The sequence below is a fragment of the Schistocerca cancellata genome, chromosome 1, assembly GCF_023864275.1.
Source record: "Schistocerca cancellata isolate TAMUIC-IGC-003103 chromosome 1, iqSchCanc2.1, whole genome shotgun sequence".
Taxonomy (NCBI): Eukaryota; Metazoa; Arthropoda; class Insecta; order Orthoptera; family Acrididae; genus Schistocerca; species Schistocerca cancellata.
In genome coordinates this window covers 681,684,697-681,703,394 of record NC_064626.1, presented here as the reverse complement: position 1 = coordinate 681,703,394, position 18,698 = coordinate 681,684,697, and the positions used below count along the sequence as shown (strand labels likewise).

At 39.3% G+C, this 18,698-nt stretch overlaps 1 protein-coding gene across 1 annotated transcript in view; it reads left to right on the top strand.

The window, feature by feature from the left end:
- The window catches only part of LOC126094508 (myosin-I heavy chain), a 238,625-nt gene that overhangs the window by 187,217 nt on the left and 32,710 nt on the right, over nucleotides 1-18,698 (top strand). The window contains exons 28-30 of the mRNA XM_049908960.1: nucleotides 15,379-15,677; nucleotides 16,442-16,649; nucleotides 17,078-17,382. Of these exons, the coding sequence (XP_049764917.1) occupies nucleotides 15,379-15,677; nucleotides 16,442-16,649; nucleotides 17,078-17,382 (812 nt within the window). The remainder of the gene's footprint in view (nucleotides 1-15,378; nucleotides 15,678-16,441; nucleotides 16,650-17,077; nucleotides 17,383-18,698) is intronic.

The following is an 18,698-nucleotide window of genomic DNA, read 5'->3' as shown; positions in this document are numbered from 1 at the left end:
TAAATCAACAGCATCATTGATGCACTCCTTTATAAACTCACCTTTAGCAAATGGTTTTCCAGATCTCGCTATATTAAGCGCAATCTTATAACTTGCACGTACCGCTGGGCTATCATTGTTGTCGTCCTGAAAAATTGAAAACAGTTCTCCATAAAATGTAAAATCAGTTAGATGAGAGACACGACGAGAGAAAGTCGCAGATCTCGCGTGACAACAGCAACTTACGTCAGATTCATCTAGTATTGTCAGATCGCTCTTCTTAAGTTCAGTCAATTTCCCCATCCACTCAGAATCCGACAATAAATTGTACTCGTCCTTGTGAAATTTATTATAATGGCATTCAATAACTAAACTTCTGCTGACCAATGAGAACACTGCCACATATTAAACATTTTGAATTTTCACGTTTTTGTACAAAGAAAAATTGATTCTCCCATTCCTTTTTAAAAGATAGCAAATCTCCGCTTCTCCGTTTCCTTGATTCACTCTGCATTTTCCGGCACTTCAAATATAACGTTCACTGCATAGTGGTCGCTTTGCATCGACGTCCGTAGCTTAGTCTGGTACTACACTGCCGCAACCTGCTGGCTGTCGCCACTGCCCCATTCGACGACTGCACGCGAGCCGTACATGTGCAGCGCTGTGCGCTCATGAGCCGCGTGCAACGTTTGCCCACCCCTGCTGTAAGGCATAGGCTTTTTGACATGGAACAAGTTACAGCTGTCAAACTGGAGGTACTGTTGGTGATTGGTGCTCTTGATATGAGCAAACATATTTATGGAGCTGTCTGAATAGCCTGTAAATACACCTGTTCATATCAAGTGCACCAACCATCAACAGTACCTCCACTTTGAAGCTGTCATCCATTCCTGGTCAAAAAATCTTTCTTAGCATCACCATCTGTGTCCATTGCATCTGCAGTGGAGAACAGGAATTGTCAAAATATACCAGTAATACTACCAGAGCCTTTATACATACAATATCTTATCCAACTCATCCATAAATAGACCTACCAAGCCATGTCTTCCTCTGACATCGTGCGTGAAAGCAGCCATGTTATATATCAACTATACTGTGGTTAACTACCTGTTGGGTTCTGTCTCAGGTTCTTCGGCCGATGCTGATGGTGGACTGGAGCCAAGCTCACAACTGCAGATTATATGTACCTGGCGCGCACGCCAATATCAGAGGGCTTCTCTGTGATCATTTCCAGTGTAGTTCTCCTCTTGCTGTTGTTCACTGCAGCATGGGAATCCAGGATCCACTTACCTTGAGGCTTTCTTCTTTCTTGTTGAAGAAGCGGGTGTGATAACTCTTCTCTACAGCCAGAATGTCCATGTCGGTGAATTTTACTATGTGGTCGGCCTCACACAGTGTGTGCTCTGCCACGGCTGATTTCTCCACCTGCCCCAACCTGCAATGTTGCTTATGTTCTGTGATCCTGGTGTTGACTGATCGTCCAGTCATTCCAACAAAAATTTCCTACATGTACGTGATATGTGGTATATTCCCGACATTGCAAGTGGGTCTCTTTTTTTCCTTTGCAATCTGATACACTCGTTGATCTTTGTTGTCGGTTTGTAAATAGTCTTTGTGCAATATACGGCTCATTCTGTCCATCATTCTGGGAATGTATGGCAGAAATCCCATACCCAAATTTCTTTTTCTGGTGTGTCACTTTGCTGAGTGTTTGACTGTGTTATACTTCTAATATAACTGGTGGAATACCTGTTACTCCTCAGAAGCCATTTGCATATTCCCTTCCAGAAAAAGTTTCTCTGAACTATGCATGTGGGAATTCTCTCTACAGCATATAGTGCGTTCTCACAATCTCCTGGCATAAAACTCTGCTAAGCTTGTCTTTTATGTTTGGTGCTCTGCAGCCTGTAGAAATTGTAAATATGTCATAGCAGTAATTAACTGTTCGACAGAAGCTGCTTGTTGGTAGTATTTTATTTTACTCAACTAAAAAATTCTTATGCTGGTTATATGTATTTGTATATATAATTTATGGAATCATATCACTACATGAATATTACAAAATATTGTCACTGGTACATGCTAGAGAACATGAAGATACCATTGACAGTGGGCAATGTCCGGAAAAAAAAAAAAAAAAAAAAGAAATGGTATGCATGACATAAGTGTAATTGATTTACATTCAGTAACAATCATGTTACTATGTAAAATACAGGTTGCTACCCACAGTACAGAGAAGACATTGAGTTGCAAATAAGCGCAATGAAAAGACTGCTAAACATTTAAGCTTTTGGTCAAAATGCCTTTTTCTGAAGTAGAAAACACACACACATTATCACAAGCAACACTGATATGCATATGACCGCTGTCTCTGGCCAATATGTTTTCTACTTCAAAAGAATGTTTTTTTGCCAAAAGCAGTTTTTTCATTGCACCTGTCTGTGACTCAGTGTCTCCACTATATAGTGAATGGTAGTCTATCCTTTTCATAACATCATCATCACTCCATCCAAAACTTTCCAGTGTTTGATATTAGTATGTAACTTGAGTAAGAGAGATAGACTTACAGTAAATTTATAAAATGGAGAAATTATATAAATGCAATTAATGCTACAATATTAAAAGTGTAAACAACAGAAGTGCAAAATTTAAAACTTATCAAACAGTAAAATTGTATAAGTGAAATTATATGAAGTAACAAAAAATACAGAAAACAGCAATGACATTTTGAGTTAATTACATTCGCTTCTGCTCAGTGGTGTACAGCAAACAGGTTGTGTGATGTTTTGGAAGCCAGTCTGTTTCTGGCTGGTTGCTAGGATCGAGCATGAGCAGACACACCACCAATATCTTCTCTCAGTAAGTGAGGCTTTTGTTGACAAAGGGACTGGGTCGATGTAGAGGGCTGAAAGAAGCCTTCAGAGTCTCACTGAGAGAAGACAGCAGTGATGTGTTGGCTCATGCTCCATTCTAGTTGCAGGCCAGCATTAAGACTGGCTTCCATGCATACTAAAAAACCTGCTTGCTGAGCAGTGCCAGCATGAGGATGCAAATGGAATTAACTATATATGTCACATGCTGTTTTCTGCAATTTTAGTCACTTCACATAACTCCACTTCTATAATTTTATTGTTTTATATATTTTACAATTTTGTACTTTATTGATTTACACTTTTCATGTATCAACTTGATTTCCATCTTTTATAATTCCATTGTAAGCCTATCTCTTATATAAATCTGTTACACAGATGTCATCCACTTCTAGTACTTACTGTGTTCTCTTACCTATCCTACACCCCATTGTCACATTCTTTCCCCACTCCCCACTCTTCACCCCTACCCACTCTCGTTATGTGTTTATACTATTTTTCACAGTTGCAAACCAGTAGTGTTCTGATGTGTAGTTCTATGTGGCTACAATGGGTTGCTTACACAAGTACATAGTTAAAAGGAAAAATTATCAGTAATACTTTTCTCTTTATTAGAAAGTAGATATTTAGTTTTATTCATAGATTTGAAGATAGTAAAATACTTATCAGAACCAGTCACCCTAAAAAAGCATGCAACTGGGCTGGTGAAATAAAGGAAGGTTGTTGAATTTCTACGTATACATCTACATACATGCTCTGCAAGTCACTGTACAGTGCATGGTCTAGGGAACCGTGTAGCATTACATTTCCCTCCTGTTCCACTCACAAATGGAATGAGGGAAAAACAAATGCCTGTATGCCTCTGTACAAGCCCTAATATCTCTTATCTTATATTTTTGGTTCTTAGGCAAAGTGTATGTTGGCAACAGCAGAATTGTTTTGCAGTCAGCCTCATTGTTGGTTCTGTAAATTTTTTTAATAATGCCTTGTCAAAAGAATATCATCTTCTATCCAGGGATTCCATTTGAATTCACGAAGCATCTCCGCAGTACTTGCATGCTGGTTACAAATCTAGCAGCACGCCATTGAATTGTTTCAATGTCTTCCTCTAATCTGACCTGGTGGGAATCCCACACCCTCGAGCAGTAATCAAGATTGTGTTCTGTATTCAATCTCCTTATAGGTGAACTAAACTTGCCTAAAATTCTCCCAAAAACTGAAGCCAACCATTCACGTTCCCTACTGTCATCCTTATATGCTCATTCCATTTCATATCTCCAATGACAAATATGTTAGCATTAGTGTAATGATACATGTATGTGCTTCCACAGTGACTGAGATTTTTTCTTATTTCTCACATTTATTAACCAAATTGTTACCATTTCATGTGTTTGATGTAGTTAGTTCATTAGTTAATAAGTTCTATGGGTAATTTGTATGATTTATTGCAGTGGAATGGAGTGAGTCGTCTCAAATTCATGTGTGAGTACGGCTACAAGCTGACCATTTACAAGTTGGATCATTGGATTGAGGATCAAACATTTTTTTGCATCTTTGTGCACACCTTTTTGTGCTAAAGTCAACCTTAATACATCACTATTCCTTTTGAACTGTAGTGGGTTATGGGGAAATGTACCACATAAACAATATTTTTTTTAAAAAATGCACTCAAGAGAATTATAAAATTAAGAGTCAGAATTTCTGGCCATAACTTAACTTCAGGACATTAAACTTCGGTAGTGCTAATAGTCACATACAAAAATACAACAGTATACTGGCTTTCAGAAGTGATGAGAAAAGGTGTACAGGTTGGGGAAGGTTGAAAAGGAAGGGTAGGTCAGTCAGACCACAGGACGAGTGGGCCAACCGGTTGTGAGGTCGAGGGGAGGACTGTTGAAACCTGGTGAAGGTTGGTTGAAAATTCACATATCCCACAGTGAAGCTTTAAATTAAAAGGATGCATTAAAATAATTTACCAAGTTTTTGTGTACGCTGTCTTTGCTGAGTGGTCAGCATGTCTGACTGCCATGCAGTGGGCATGGTTTCCATTCCCAGCCGGGTCAGAGATTTTCTTCATTCAGGGACTTGGTGTTGTTTTGTCCTCATTATCCTTTCATTATCATTGACAAACAGGTCACCGAATGTGGCATCAACTGAAAAGATTTGCAACTCAGTGGCTGAAATTCCTAAAGGGGGGACTCACGGCCATTTATGCCATATAATTGTTTTATTTAATTACACCAAGTTTTGGTTGCGAATTTGATAACTGAGTTTATTAATTATGCCTGAAGCCAGAATTCTCACTGCCTTTGGTATTATGTTGAGCTCAATAAAATATGTTGTGGAACATGTTGCTTTTTTTTTTTAAATTTGTTGCTAGAACGTTTTTGCTATATCTTCCTTTGTCACCAAATGTCACTGGATGCCCTCTGGATATGTATTAGTATTCTTCATGTTTGCTGATCTAATTTATGCAAAACATACTGTAGTTTTCTTACAAGGAAACAGCCTGGTTGAGCCATACTTACAATCAGTAGGTGCAATTTCAAGTGCTGCCAATAGATACCTTAAAAAGTTGAAAATATCAATCTCTTGCACACATTAATTTCTTCTTCAGAGAGGAAAGAGGAATATATTGGGTAAGGTTGGAAAGACGGGGCAGGTGACTCAGACTCCAGCCGAGTCCTTCTCTTGCAGTCATTCATTCATTCAATCAGTACATCATTCATTCTTTCATTCAATTCTGCTTAACCTGGTCCTTCTCAACTGAATGAGCCATCTACCTAGATGCTGATATCCACCTCTCAGGTTGCTCCATAAGTACGTCTGTTCACATCAAGCACACCAACTAGCAACAGTGCCTCCACTTTGACAGCTGTCACCAAAGTCCATGTTCACATTAAATGTATAAAAATAATTATAAATGTGGTACAGAGCAGAGTGATAATTTTTATAAAAATTTCTGAGAAATACGTAGGAATGTTCAAATGTGTTTGAATTCCTAAGGGACAAAACTGCTGAGGTCATCAGTTCCTCATAGAAACCCCCAACAGTTGCAGGGCAGCTTGAGACAATGTAACATAACACATTACTGACCAAACTCAACAAAAATTCAGACTGATGCAGAGAACCTAAATAAATACTTAACTACTTCAGTACATTAATTGAGACAAAAAAAATTTTTCAGTCAGACACATCTGCAACTGTTAAACAGATTCCTTGAATGCAAAAGAATTCCATTGGGATCTCGTTACACACACAGACAGTTTAAAAGCTGCATCAAAATTCTCAAATTCTGAAAGTTGGCTATCTGACCACATAATAGAAAGGAGATTATACACTGAAGCGCCAAAGAAAGTGGTATAGGCATGCATATTCAAATACAGAATATGGTGCTGCAGTCAGCAATGCCTATATAAGACAACAAGTGTCTGGTGCAGTTGTTACATTGATTACTGCTGCTGCAATGGCAGGTTATCAAGACTTTTGTGAGTTTGAACATGGTGCTATAGTTGGCCCATGAGTAATGGGTCACAGCATCTCTGAGGTGGTGATGAAGTGGTAATTTTCCTGTATAATCATTTCACAAATGTACTGTGAATATCAGGAATCTGGTAAAACATCAAATCTCCTACACTGCTGTGGCCGGAAAAAGATCATGCAAGAACAGGACCAACAGTGACTGAAGAGAATCATACAGTGTGATAGAAGTGCAACCCTTCTGCAAATAGCTGCAGATTTCAGTGCCAGGCCATCAACAAGTGTCAACGTGCAAACTGTTCAATGAAACACCATTGATATGAGCTTTCGGAGCTGGAGGCCCACTCGTGTACTCTTAATGACTGCGTGACACAAAGCTTTATGCCCTGCCTGGGCCCGTCATCACTGACATGAACTGTTGATGACTAGAAGCATGTTCCCTGGTCAGATGAGTCTCATTTCAAATTTTATCAAGCAGATGGACATGTACAGGTATGGAGACAATCTCATGAATCCAGAGACCCTGCATGTCAGCAAGGGTCTATTCAAGCTGGTGGAGGCTCTGTAATGGTAAGGGGCATGTGCAGTTACAGTGATGTGGGACCCCTGATTTGTCTAGATACAACTCTGACAGGTGACGTGTATGCAAGCGCCCTGTCTGATCACCTGCGTCCATGCATGTCCATTGAGCATTCTGACGGGCTTGGGAAATTCCAGCAGGTCAGTGTGACATCTCATACATCCAGAATTGCTACAGAGTGGCTCCAGGAACACACATCTAAGTTTAAACACTTCCACTGGCCACCAAACTCCCTAGACATCCCTATCTGGGATGCTGTGCAATGTGCCGTTCAGGAGAGATCTCCACTCCCTTGTACTCTTATGGATTCATGGACAACCCTGTGGGATTCATGGTGTCAGTTCCCACCAGCACTACTTCAGACATTAGTGGAGTCCAAGCCTCGTCGCGTTGTGGCATTTGTGCATGCTCATGGGGCCCCTACACAATATTAGGCAGGTGTACCAGTTCCTTAGGCTCTTCAGTGTATATTATTTGCAAACCACTCATTTTCATCATTAATAAATGCTTGTTGTTGTTGTTGTTGTGGTCTTCAGTCCTGAGACTGGTTTGATGCAGCTCTCCATGCTACTCTATCCTGTGCAAGCTTCTTCATCTCCCAGTGCCTACTGCAACCTACATCCTTCTGAATCTGCTTAGTGTATTCATCTCTTGGTCTCCCCCTACGATTTTTACCCTCCACGCTGCCCTCCAATACTAAATTGGTGATCCCTTGATGCCTCAGAACATGTCCTACCAACCAATCCCTTCTTCTGGTCAAGTTGTGCCACAAACTTCTCTTCTCCCCAATCCTATTCAATACTTCCTCATTAGTTATGTGATCTACCCATCTAATCTTTAGCATTCTTCTGTAGCACCACATTTCGAAAGCTTCTATTCTCTTCTTGTCCAAACTATTTACCGTCCATGTTTCACTTCCATACATGGCTACACTCCATACAAATACTTTCAGAAATGACTTCCTGACACTTAAATCTATACTCAATGTTAACAAATTTCTCTTCTTCAGAAACGCTTTCCTTGCCATTGCCAGTCTACATTTTATATCCTCTCTACTTTGACCATCATCAGTTATTTTGCTCCCCAAATAGCAAAACTCCTTTACTACTTTAAGTGTCTCATTTCCTAATCTAATTCTCTCAGCATCACCCGACTTAATTCGACTACATTCCATTATCCTTGTTTTGCTTTTGTTGATGTTCATCTTATATCCTCCTTTCAAGACACTGTCCATTCCGTTCAACTGCTCTTCCAAGTCCTTTGCTGTCTCTGACAGAATTACAATGTCATCGGCGAACCTAAAAGTTTTTATTTCTTCTCCATGGATTTTAATACCTACTCCGAATTTTTCTTTTGTTTCCTTTACTGCTTGCTCAGTATACAGATTGAATAACATCGGGGAGAGGCTACAACCCTGTCTTACTCCCTTCCCAACCACTGCTTCCCTTTCATGTCCCTCGACTCTTATAACTGCCATCTGGTTTCTGTACAAATTGTAAATAGCCTTTCGCTCCCTGTATTTTACCCCTGCCACCTTTAGAATTTGAAAGAGAGTATTCCAGTCAACATTGTCAAAAGCTTTCTCTAAGTCTACAAATGCTAGAAACGTAGGTTTGCCTTTCCTTAATCTTTCTTCTAAGATAAGTCGTAAGGTCAGTATTGCCTCACGTCTTCCAGTATTTCTACGGAATCCAAACTGATCTTCCCCCAGGTCGGCTTCTACTAGTTTTTCCATTCGTCTGTAAAGAATTCGTGTTAGTATTTTGCAGCTGTGGCGTATTAAACTGATTACTCGGTAATTTTCACATCTGTCAACACCTGCTTTCTTTGGGATTGGAATTATTATATTCATCTTGAAGTCTGAGGGTATTTCGCCAGTTTCATACATCTTGCTCACCAGATGGTAGAGTTTTGTCAGGACTGGCTCTCCCAAGGCCGTCAGTAGTTCCAATGGAATGTTGTCTACTCCGGGGGCCTTGTTTCGACTCAGGTCTTTCAGTGCTCTATCAAACTCTTCACGCAGTATCGTATCTCCCATTTCATCTTCATCTACATCCTCTTCCATTTCCATAATATTGTCCTCAAGTACATCGCCTTTGTATAGACCCTCTATATACTCCTTCCACCTTTCTGCTTTCCCTTCTTTGCTTAGAACTGGGTTTCCATCTGAGCTCTTGATGTTCATACAAGTGGTTCTCTTATCTCCAAAGGTGTCTTTAATTTTCCTGTAGGCAGTATCTATCTTACCCCTAGTGAGATAAGCCTCTACATCCATACATTTGTCTTCTAGCCATCCCTGCTTAGCCATTTTGCACTTCCTGTCAATCTCATTTTTGAGACGTTTGTATTCCTTTTTGCCTGCTTCATTTACAGCATTTTTATATTTTCTCCTTTCATCAATTAAATTCAGTATTTCTTCTGTTACCCAAGGATTTCTACTAGCCCTCGTCTTTTTACCTACTTCATCCTCTGCTGCCTTCACTACTTCCTCCCTCAAAGCTAACCATTCTTCTTCTACTGTATTTCTTTCCCTCATTCCTGTCAATTGTTCCCTTATGTTCTCCCTGAAACTCTGTACAACCTCTGGTTCTTTCAGTTTTTCCAGGTCCCATCTCCTTAAATTCCCACCTTTTTGAAGTTTCTTCAGTTTTAATCTACAGGTCATAACCAATAGATTGTGGTCAGAGTCCACATCTGCTCCTGGAAATGTCTTACAACTTAAAACCTGGTTCCTAAATCTCTGTCTTACCATTATATAATCTATCTGATACCTTTTAGTATCTCCAGGTTTCTTCCATGTATACAACCTTCTATCATGATTTTTAAACCAAGTGTTAGCTATGATTAAGTTGTGCTCTGTGCAAAATTCTACCAGGCGGCTTCCTCTTTCATTTCTTAGCCCCAATCCATATTCGCCTACTACGTTTCCTTCTCTCCCTTTTCCTACACTCGAATTCCAGTCACCCATGACTATTAAATTTTCGTCTCCCTTCACTATCTGAATAATTTCTTTTATTTCATCATACATTTCTTCAATTTCTTCATCATCTGCAGAGCTAGTTGGCATATAAACTTGTACTACTGTAGTAGGTGTGGGCTTCGTATCTATCTTGGCCACAATAATGCGTTCACTATGCTGTTTGTAGTAGCTTACCTGCATTCCTATTTTCCTATTCATTATTAAACCCACTCCTGCATTACCCCTATTTGACTTTGTGTTTATAACCCTGTAGTCACCTGACCAAAAGTCTTGTTCCTCCTGCCACCGAACTTCACTAATTCCCACTATATCTAACTTTAACCTATCCATGCTTAGAATTTGGAATTCTACAGGATCACCTCAAAATTTCAGAAGTTATATCAGTATTCTAAAATGGTGAGAAGCAATTCCCCCAAAACTACAGTTCATTATATGTTGTTCCTATATATGAAAACATGCCTTCTCTGCAATAGACAGCATGGTTTATGAGAAGGAAAAGGTACTACCTCCGCTGTCATTGAAATTTTAGATCAGACATTAACAGCATTTGAAATACAGAATACAGTGTCGCTCACATTGTGTGACTTAAATAAGCCTTTTGATTGTATTTCTTTTGACATTTTATATGCTAAACTGCAGTTTTATGGAATAAATAACTCACCATTCGAAATAATTAACTCTTATTTAAAAAAATAGGAGACAATTTGTGTTAGTTAAAGATTGCCATTTTTTTTCCTAAAGGAAGCCACACCTGGTATACTCAAGGTTCTTTCCTTTCACCATTCCTCTTCATTGTAGCAGTTAATGGTTTTCTACATTTTGTTGCCCCCCCCCCCTGCATGCCTCAACGATACAGATAGCCGTACCGTAGGTGCAACCACAACGGAGAGGGGCAGCAGCCTTTTCAGTAGTTGCAGGGGCAACAGTCTGGATGATTGACTGATCTGGCCTTGTTACACTAACCAAAATGGCCTTGCTGTTCTGGTACTGCAAACGGCTGAAAGCAAGGGGCAATCACAGCCGTAATTTTTCCCGAGGGCATGCAGCTTTACTGTATGATTAAATGATGATGGCATCCTCTTGGGTAAAATATTCCGGATGTAAAATAGTCCCCCATTCGGATCTCCGGGCGGGGACTACACAGGAGGACATCGTTATCGGGAGAAAGAAAACTGGCGTTCTACGGATCGGAGCGTGGAATGTCAGATCTCTTAATTGGGCAGGTAGGTTAGAAAATTTAAAAAGGGAAATGGATAGGTTGAAGTTAGATATAGTGGGAATTAGTGAAGTTCGGTGGCAGGAGGAACAAGACTTTTGGTCAGGTGAATACAGGGTTGTAAATACAAAATCAAATAGGGGTAATGCAGGAGTAGGTTTAATAATGAAAAAAAAAAAATTAGGAGTACGGGTAAGCTACTACAAACAGCATAGTGAACGCATTATTGTGGCCAAGATAGACACGAAGCCCACGCCTACTACAGTAGTACAAGTTTATATGCTAACTAGCTCTGTAGAAGACGAAGAAATTGATGAAATATATGATGAAATAAAAGAAATTATTCAGATAGTGAAGGGAGATGGAAATTTAATAGTCATGGGTGACTGGAATTCAAGAGTAGGAAAAAGGAGAAGGAAACATAGTAGATGAATATGGATTGGGGCTAAGAAATGAAAGAGGAAGCCGCCTGGTGGAATTTTGTGCAGAGCATAACTTAATCATAGCTAACACTTGGTTTAAGAATCATGAAAGAAGGTTGTGTACATGGAAGAACCCTGGAGATACTAAAAGGTATCAGATAGATTATATAATGGTAAGACAGAGATTTAGGAACCAGGTTTTAAATTGTAAGACATTTCCAGGGGCAGATGTGGACTCTGACTACAATCTCTTGGTTATGAACTGTAGATTAAAACTTAAGAAATTGCAAAAAGGTGGAAATTCAAGGAGATGGGACCTGGATAAACTGAAAGAACCAGAGGTTGTAGAGCGTTTCAGGGAGAGCATGAGGGAACAATTGACAGGAATGGGGGAAAGAAATACAGTAGAAGAAGAATGGGTAGCTTTGAGGGATGAAATAGTGAAGGCAGCAGAGGATCAAATAGGTAAAAAGACGAGGGCTAGTAGAAACCCTTGGGTAACAGAAGAAATATTGAATTTAATTGATCAAAGGAGAAAATATAAAAATGCAGTAAATGAAGCAGGCAAAAAGGAATACAAACATCTCAAAAACGAGATCAACAGGAAGTGCGAAATGGCTAAGCAGGGATGGCTAGAAGACAAATGTAAGGATGTAGAGGCTTATCTCACTAGGGGTAAGATAGATACTGCCTACAGAAAAATTAAAGAGACCTTTGGAGATAAGAGAACCATTTGTATGAATATCAAGAGCTCAGATGGAAACCCAGTTCTAAGCAAAGAAGGGAAAGCAGAAAGGTGGAAGGAGTATATAGAGGGTCTATACAAAGGCGATGTACTTGAAGACAATATTATGGAAAAGGAAGAGGATGTAGATGAAGATGAAATGGGAGATATGATACTGTGTGAAGAGTTTGACAGAGCACTGAAAGACCCAAGTCGAAACAAGGCCCCTGGAGTAGACAACATTCCATTAGAACAACTGACGGCCTTGGGAGCGCCAGTCCTGACAAAACTCTACCATCTGGTGAGCAAGATGTGTGGGACGGTGAAATACCCACAGACTTCAAGAAGAATATAATAATTCCAATCCCAAAGAAAGCAGGTGTTGACAGATGTGAAAATTACTGTTTAATAAGTCACCGCTGCAAAATACTAATGCGAATTCTTTACAGACGAATGGAAAAACTGATAGAAGCCGACCTCGGGGAAGATCAGTTTGGATTCCGTAGAAATGTTGGCACACTTGAAGTAATACTGACCCTACGACTTCTCTTAGAAGAAAGATTAAGGAAAGGCAAACCTACGTTTCTAGCATTTGTAGACTTAGAGAAAGCTTTTGACAATGTTGATTGGAATACTGCCGGCCGCAGTGGTCTAGCGGTTCTAGGCGGTCAGTCCGGAACCGCACGACTGCTACGGTCGCAGGTTCGAATCCTGCCTCGGACATGGATGTGTGTGATGTCCTTAGGTTAGTTAGGTTTAAGTAGTTCTAAGTTCTAGGGGACTGATGACCACAGATGTTAAGTCCCATGGTGCTCAGAGCCATTTGAACCATTTGATTGGAATACTCTCTTTCAAATTCTGAAGGTGGCAGGGGTAAAATACAGGGAGCGAAATGCTATTTACAATTTGTACAGAAACCAGATGGCAGTTATAAGAGTCGAGGGGCATGAAAGGGAAGCAGTGGTTGGGAAGGACGTGAGACAGGGTTGTAGCCTATCCCTGATGTTATTCAATCAGTATATTGAGCAAGCAATAAAGGAAACAAAAGAAAAGTTCGGAGTAGATATTAAAATCCATGGTGAAGAAATAAAAACTTTGAGGTTCGCCGAAGACATTGTAATTCTGTCAGAGACAGCAAAAGACTTGGAAGAGCAGGTGAATGGAATGGACAGTGTCTTGAAAGGAGGGTATAAGATGAACATCAACAAAAGCAAAACGAGGATATTGGAATGTAGTCTAATTAAGTCGGGTGATGCTGATGGAATTAGATTAGGTAATGAGACACTTAAAGTAGCAAAGGAGTTTTGCTATTTGGGAAACAAAATAACTGATGATGGTCGAAGTAGAGAGGATATAAAAGGTAGACTGGCAATGGCAAGGAAAGCGTTTCTGAAGAAGAAAAATTTGTTAACATTGAGTATAGATTTAAATGTCAGGAAGTCATTTCTGAAAGTATTTGTATGGAGTGTAGCCATGTATGAAAGTGAAACTTGGATGATAAATAGTTTAGACAAGAAGAGAATAGAAGCTTTCAAAATGTGGTGCTACAGAAGAATGCTGAAGATTAGATGGGTAGATCACATAACTAATGAGGAGGTATTGGATAGAATTGGGGAGAAGAGGAGCTTGTGGCACAACGTGAGTAGAAGAAGGGATTGGTCGGTAGGACATGTTCTGAGACATCGAGGGATCACCAATTTAGTATTGGAGGGCAGCGTGGTGGGTAAAAATTGTAGAGGGAGACCAAGAGATGAATACACTAAGCAGATTCAGAAGGATGTAGGTTGCAGTAGGTACTGGGAGATGAAGAAGCTTGCACGGGATATAGTAGCATGGAGAGCTGCATCAAACTAGTCTCAGGACTGAAGACCACAACAACAACAACAACAACAACAACAACAACATTTTGTTGGGACTCATTCAGTTTTTTTTGTGAGAATGTTACTACATTACTAACTACAGATCAAGACATATCAGATTTACATCAGAATATGCAGAACGCCTTTGTGTTAGCAGTCAGTTGGTTGCCACCTAACAGACTAGTGTGTAGTCCAGAGAAAACCCAACTCTTTATTCTTAGGCTGTCTAAAGAAGTTGAATCAAACTCTGTAAAAGTTGTAGAAATAAGTATCAGCTTGAAACTGAACTGGGAACCCCACATCAGCTGTGTCTGCAAATACATCTCATGCGGAAATTTAGTTATACAGTTAGCAAGGGATATTTAAGAATAGGTTACTTTAGAATTTTTCAGTCATAAATACCTTAGAGAGTGTTGTTGTTTGGACACTCTTGTCTTATCAGAAATGCTCTACTTACGCAGAAAAAGGTACTATGAATAATTTATAAGGTTGACCCCAAAGAGCATTGCTGTCCTGGGTTTACTAAGGTCAAAATATTGACAGTTTTAAATCCTTATACCCATTTCTTGTTAATCCACATTGTAAAAAATAACGGATTTTGGTACTAGAGAGAAATTCATTATTGTGACACCAGAGGCAAATTGAGTATTAACGTATCTAGGGAAAGACTGACAAAGACGAGAAAGTGAATTGTTTGAAGACATATAATAAAGTATCACATTCTGCTCTGACCACAACTTTAAACAGTCTCAAAATAATCTCTTTAACTGGCTGGCTGACAATCCATTCTGGAGTATAAAAGAATTCTTTGATACTTTTAATGTTGAAATTAATTTTTAAGATTCTAATTTTAAAGCTATATAACTGGTTATTATACAATATTTAATTTGTACATGTAGTTTTTGATATTTTCACTTATACTTGTAACATGCTATCACTTATAAACCCTATTCCACAGTACATGGTCAATGGTGAATTAAGAATTTGAGGGGGAAGTTGAACATCTTTCTTTCCGTCTTTCCCCAAACTGTCCCTTGTTCCTCTTTGATGTAGGAACTAACAGTTCTGAGAGCTGTTATCTACTTTTTAATGTGTATATTGACAGGTTTTGGAAATTCAGCGTATACCGGCAAGTATTGTCCAATCATTCTGTCCACTTGTAATTTATTGGTTTTATCAACTGAATTTTTATTTCATGCAAATAGCAAAGTTTTTGAGTTGATACTGTAATAAACACACCAAGAACTTTACTATTTTTGACTTCTCAGGTGATGCAGTTCGGAATATGGAAGATGACCACATCAGGCAAATGCAGGTGGTGATGGAACGATGTATGCGTAAAGATAGTTTACTTGTAGAACTGTACTTGCAGTTGATCAAGCAAACTACAGACCATCCTGATCCTAACTCAAGGGTTAATTTACGACACTGGGCACTGCTTTCACTTGCTTGTTCAGTTATTCTTCCACCAAGCAAACCAGTACGCAAATATCTTGCTGCCCATCTCCGGAGATGTGCATCTGATTATATCACAGAGGAAGGGAAGTATGCACGATTTGCTGAAAAGGTGAGCTTAATAAAAATAAGTACTGAGTTTTAGATGATTGTGTTTTGCCCTCAGAATATTTCAAAATCTTTAAACGAGGTAATTTTATTGTGTACACTTGAGTCTGTGTGATTCTTGTTGGATTATACAGTTTTAGTCAGTCCAGTGGAACCAACTGACATCGTCAACCCCTGTTTGAAAAACTGAGCTGATTTAAAGAGCACTTGTAGCATTTGAAAAATCTCTTCTAACGTTAAGTTCTAATACTGAAGGTAGTGCTACTCAATACACTTAACAAAATAGTATTGTTTCTTAAGTTAATGATTTGGATAAAACGCTGCTCAATAGAAATGTTAAATTCACGTAAAGAAAGAAGGCCAAAGAGAAGTAACAAAACTTCTAAATAATTAAATTAAAAAGGACTTTGTTCTTTTGTTTCTTGCTAGCCTTGTTTTGTGCAGTTCATTGATGCATCTTAACCTTGTTTCTGAATAAACTGCTACCTCCAACAAACTGCTTTATTTATTCTCAAAGCTATAGTTTATAAAATTGAAGTACTATATTATGCATTTTTAAGCTGTTCTAAAAACAAGTGTTTCTTGAAAGTAAGTACTAACAATTCCTTCTTTCTTTGTGTGAATTTAACATTTCTAGATTGGGTTCTCTGGACACATGGCACTACAAAAGTTTGAGTGTGACATTGATGCAAATCTTATTTTCTGTGGTATAAACTATGTATGGTAACATTATAATTTTGTGAAATGATGTGATCTTTCTGTTCTCAGTGTCTCCATAAAACCCAAGGAACACGTCGTCGCCAGTGGCCACCTTCTCGAGAAGAAGTACTGTGTACAATTAACCGGAGGCCCATATATGCACGTTTTCATTTTATGGATGGCCAATACCATGCAGTTGAATTTCACCCCTCTGCCACTGCAAGGGATGTCATGGAAATTGTTAAAAATAAAATTGGCCTTCGAGAAACAGCAATGGGTGAGTTTTGGTTCTAATTGTGTGTCATATTTACATTAAAAGTCTGTAATTTTTGTGATTAATATTTCACACCCTCTTAGTCCTGCAACTACTGTATCATCCTTTTATGAAGGAAGTAAAGTAAGAAAATTGATGTTTGTAGGAACAAAACACCTGCCAATAATTTTAGAATGACACTAGGTGCTATTACAGATAAGTCAAAAGCTAATAATTGACCTATGGTCAGACAGTTCAGGGAACACTTTGGCTAACTTGATCAAAGGCTAGATACTTTCTGCTCAAATTTGAGATTTTCAGAGACCACCATATGTTTGTAGTATTTTTTTAAAATCTTGTTAGAAGATTAGATGTGTTTTCTGAGGCATTCTGAAACTCCAGAAAAGCTTTTTTTGTTTTGAACCAGTACACAGAAGTTTCTTTCATTTCAGGATATGCCATATATGAAGTACTTGGTTCATCAGAACGGAGCCTCATGCCAGAAGAAAAAGTAGCAGATGTTATGTCAAAATGGGAACGATACAGAACAGCAAATGCAGCAGCAAGTCAGGTAGCATCTGGCACAGGTAGCATGAAAGGTGCCCGGCGTCCACAACAACACTTGTTCCTATTCAAAAAACACCTGTTTCTTGATGAATACATGGACTTGGATGATCCTGTTGAAAAAGAGTTGCTGTACCATCAAGTCCTACACAGTCTTCGTGCTGATCGATTTCCAGTCACAGAGAAAGAAGCTGTAAGTCTGCTACCCCTTGCCTTGTGGAAAACAATGCCCCTTGTGTGCTGATCATGAGAATGTTAAGGAGTCACCTTGCATTGGGTGCAGTGATATTACATATTCCAAACACTTGTTCAATGTTTCTTAAGTATATAATTTATTTTTGTGTAACTATAGAAAGCAGTTGCTTTAAATGACATCTATTTTTGCAGTAACTAGTTTTAAATGTCAAAGCTCATCATCAGATGCTGTGATTTTATGTTCACGGTTGAGAATCTTCTTGTTAGAGACATCTCTATTTCACTTACATGTGGGCTAAATACACTGAAGAGCCAGAGAAACTTGTACATCTGCCTAATATTGTGTAGGGTCCCCGCGAGCACATAGAAGTGCCATTACACAACATGGCAGGGATTTGACTAATGTCTGAAATAGTGGTAGAGGGAATTGACACCATGAATCTTGCAAGGTTGTCCATAAATCCATAAGAGTACAAGAGGGTGGAGATCTCTTCTGAACAGCACATTGCAAGGCAGCCCAGATATGCCTGATAGTTTAAAAGTCTGGGGAGTTTGGTGGCCAGCAGAAGTATTTAAATTCAGAAGAGCATTCCTGATGCCACTCTGTAGCAATTCTGGATGTGTGGGGTGATGCATTGTCCTACTGAAATTGCCCAAGTCAGTCAAAATGCACAGTGGACATGAATGGATGTAGGTGATCAGAGAGGATGCTTACGTACATTCATGTGTGAGAGTCATATCTTGACGTATCAGCGATCCCACATCACTCCAACTGCACATGCCCCACACCATTACAGAGCCTCCACCAGCTTGAACAGCCCCCTTCTGATGCAGGGTCCATGGATTCATGAGGTTGCCTCCATACCCGTACACATCTATCCACTCTATACAATTTGAAACAAGATTCGTCTGACCATGCAACAGGTTTCCAGTCATCGACAGTCCAACGTCCATGTTGACGGGTCCAGGTGAGGTGTAAAGCTTTGTGTCAAGCAGCCATCAAGGGTACACGAGTGGGCCTTTGGCTCCGAAAGCCCATATCTTTGAGTGGTTCATTCACTGACATTTGTTGATGGTCCAGCATTGACATCTGCAGCAATCTGCTGAAGGGTAGAACTCCTGTTACATTGAAGAATTCTCTTCATTCATCATTGGTCCCATTCTTGCAGGAACTTTTTGCAGTCACAGCGACATCAGAGATTTGATGTTTTACACTACTGGCAATTAAAATTGCTACACCATGAAGATGATGTGCTACAGACGTGAAATTTAACCAACAGGAAGAAGATGCTGTGATATGCAGATGATTAGCTT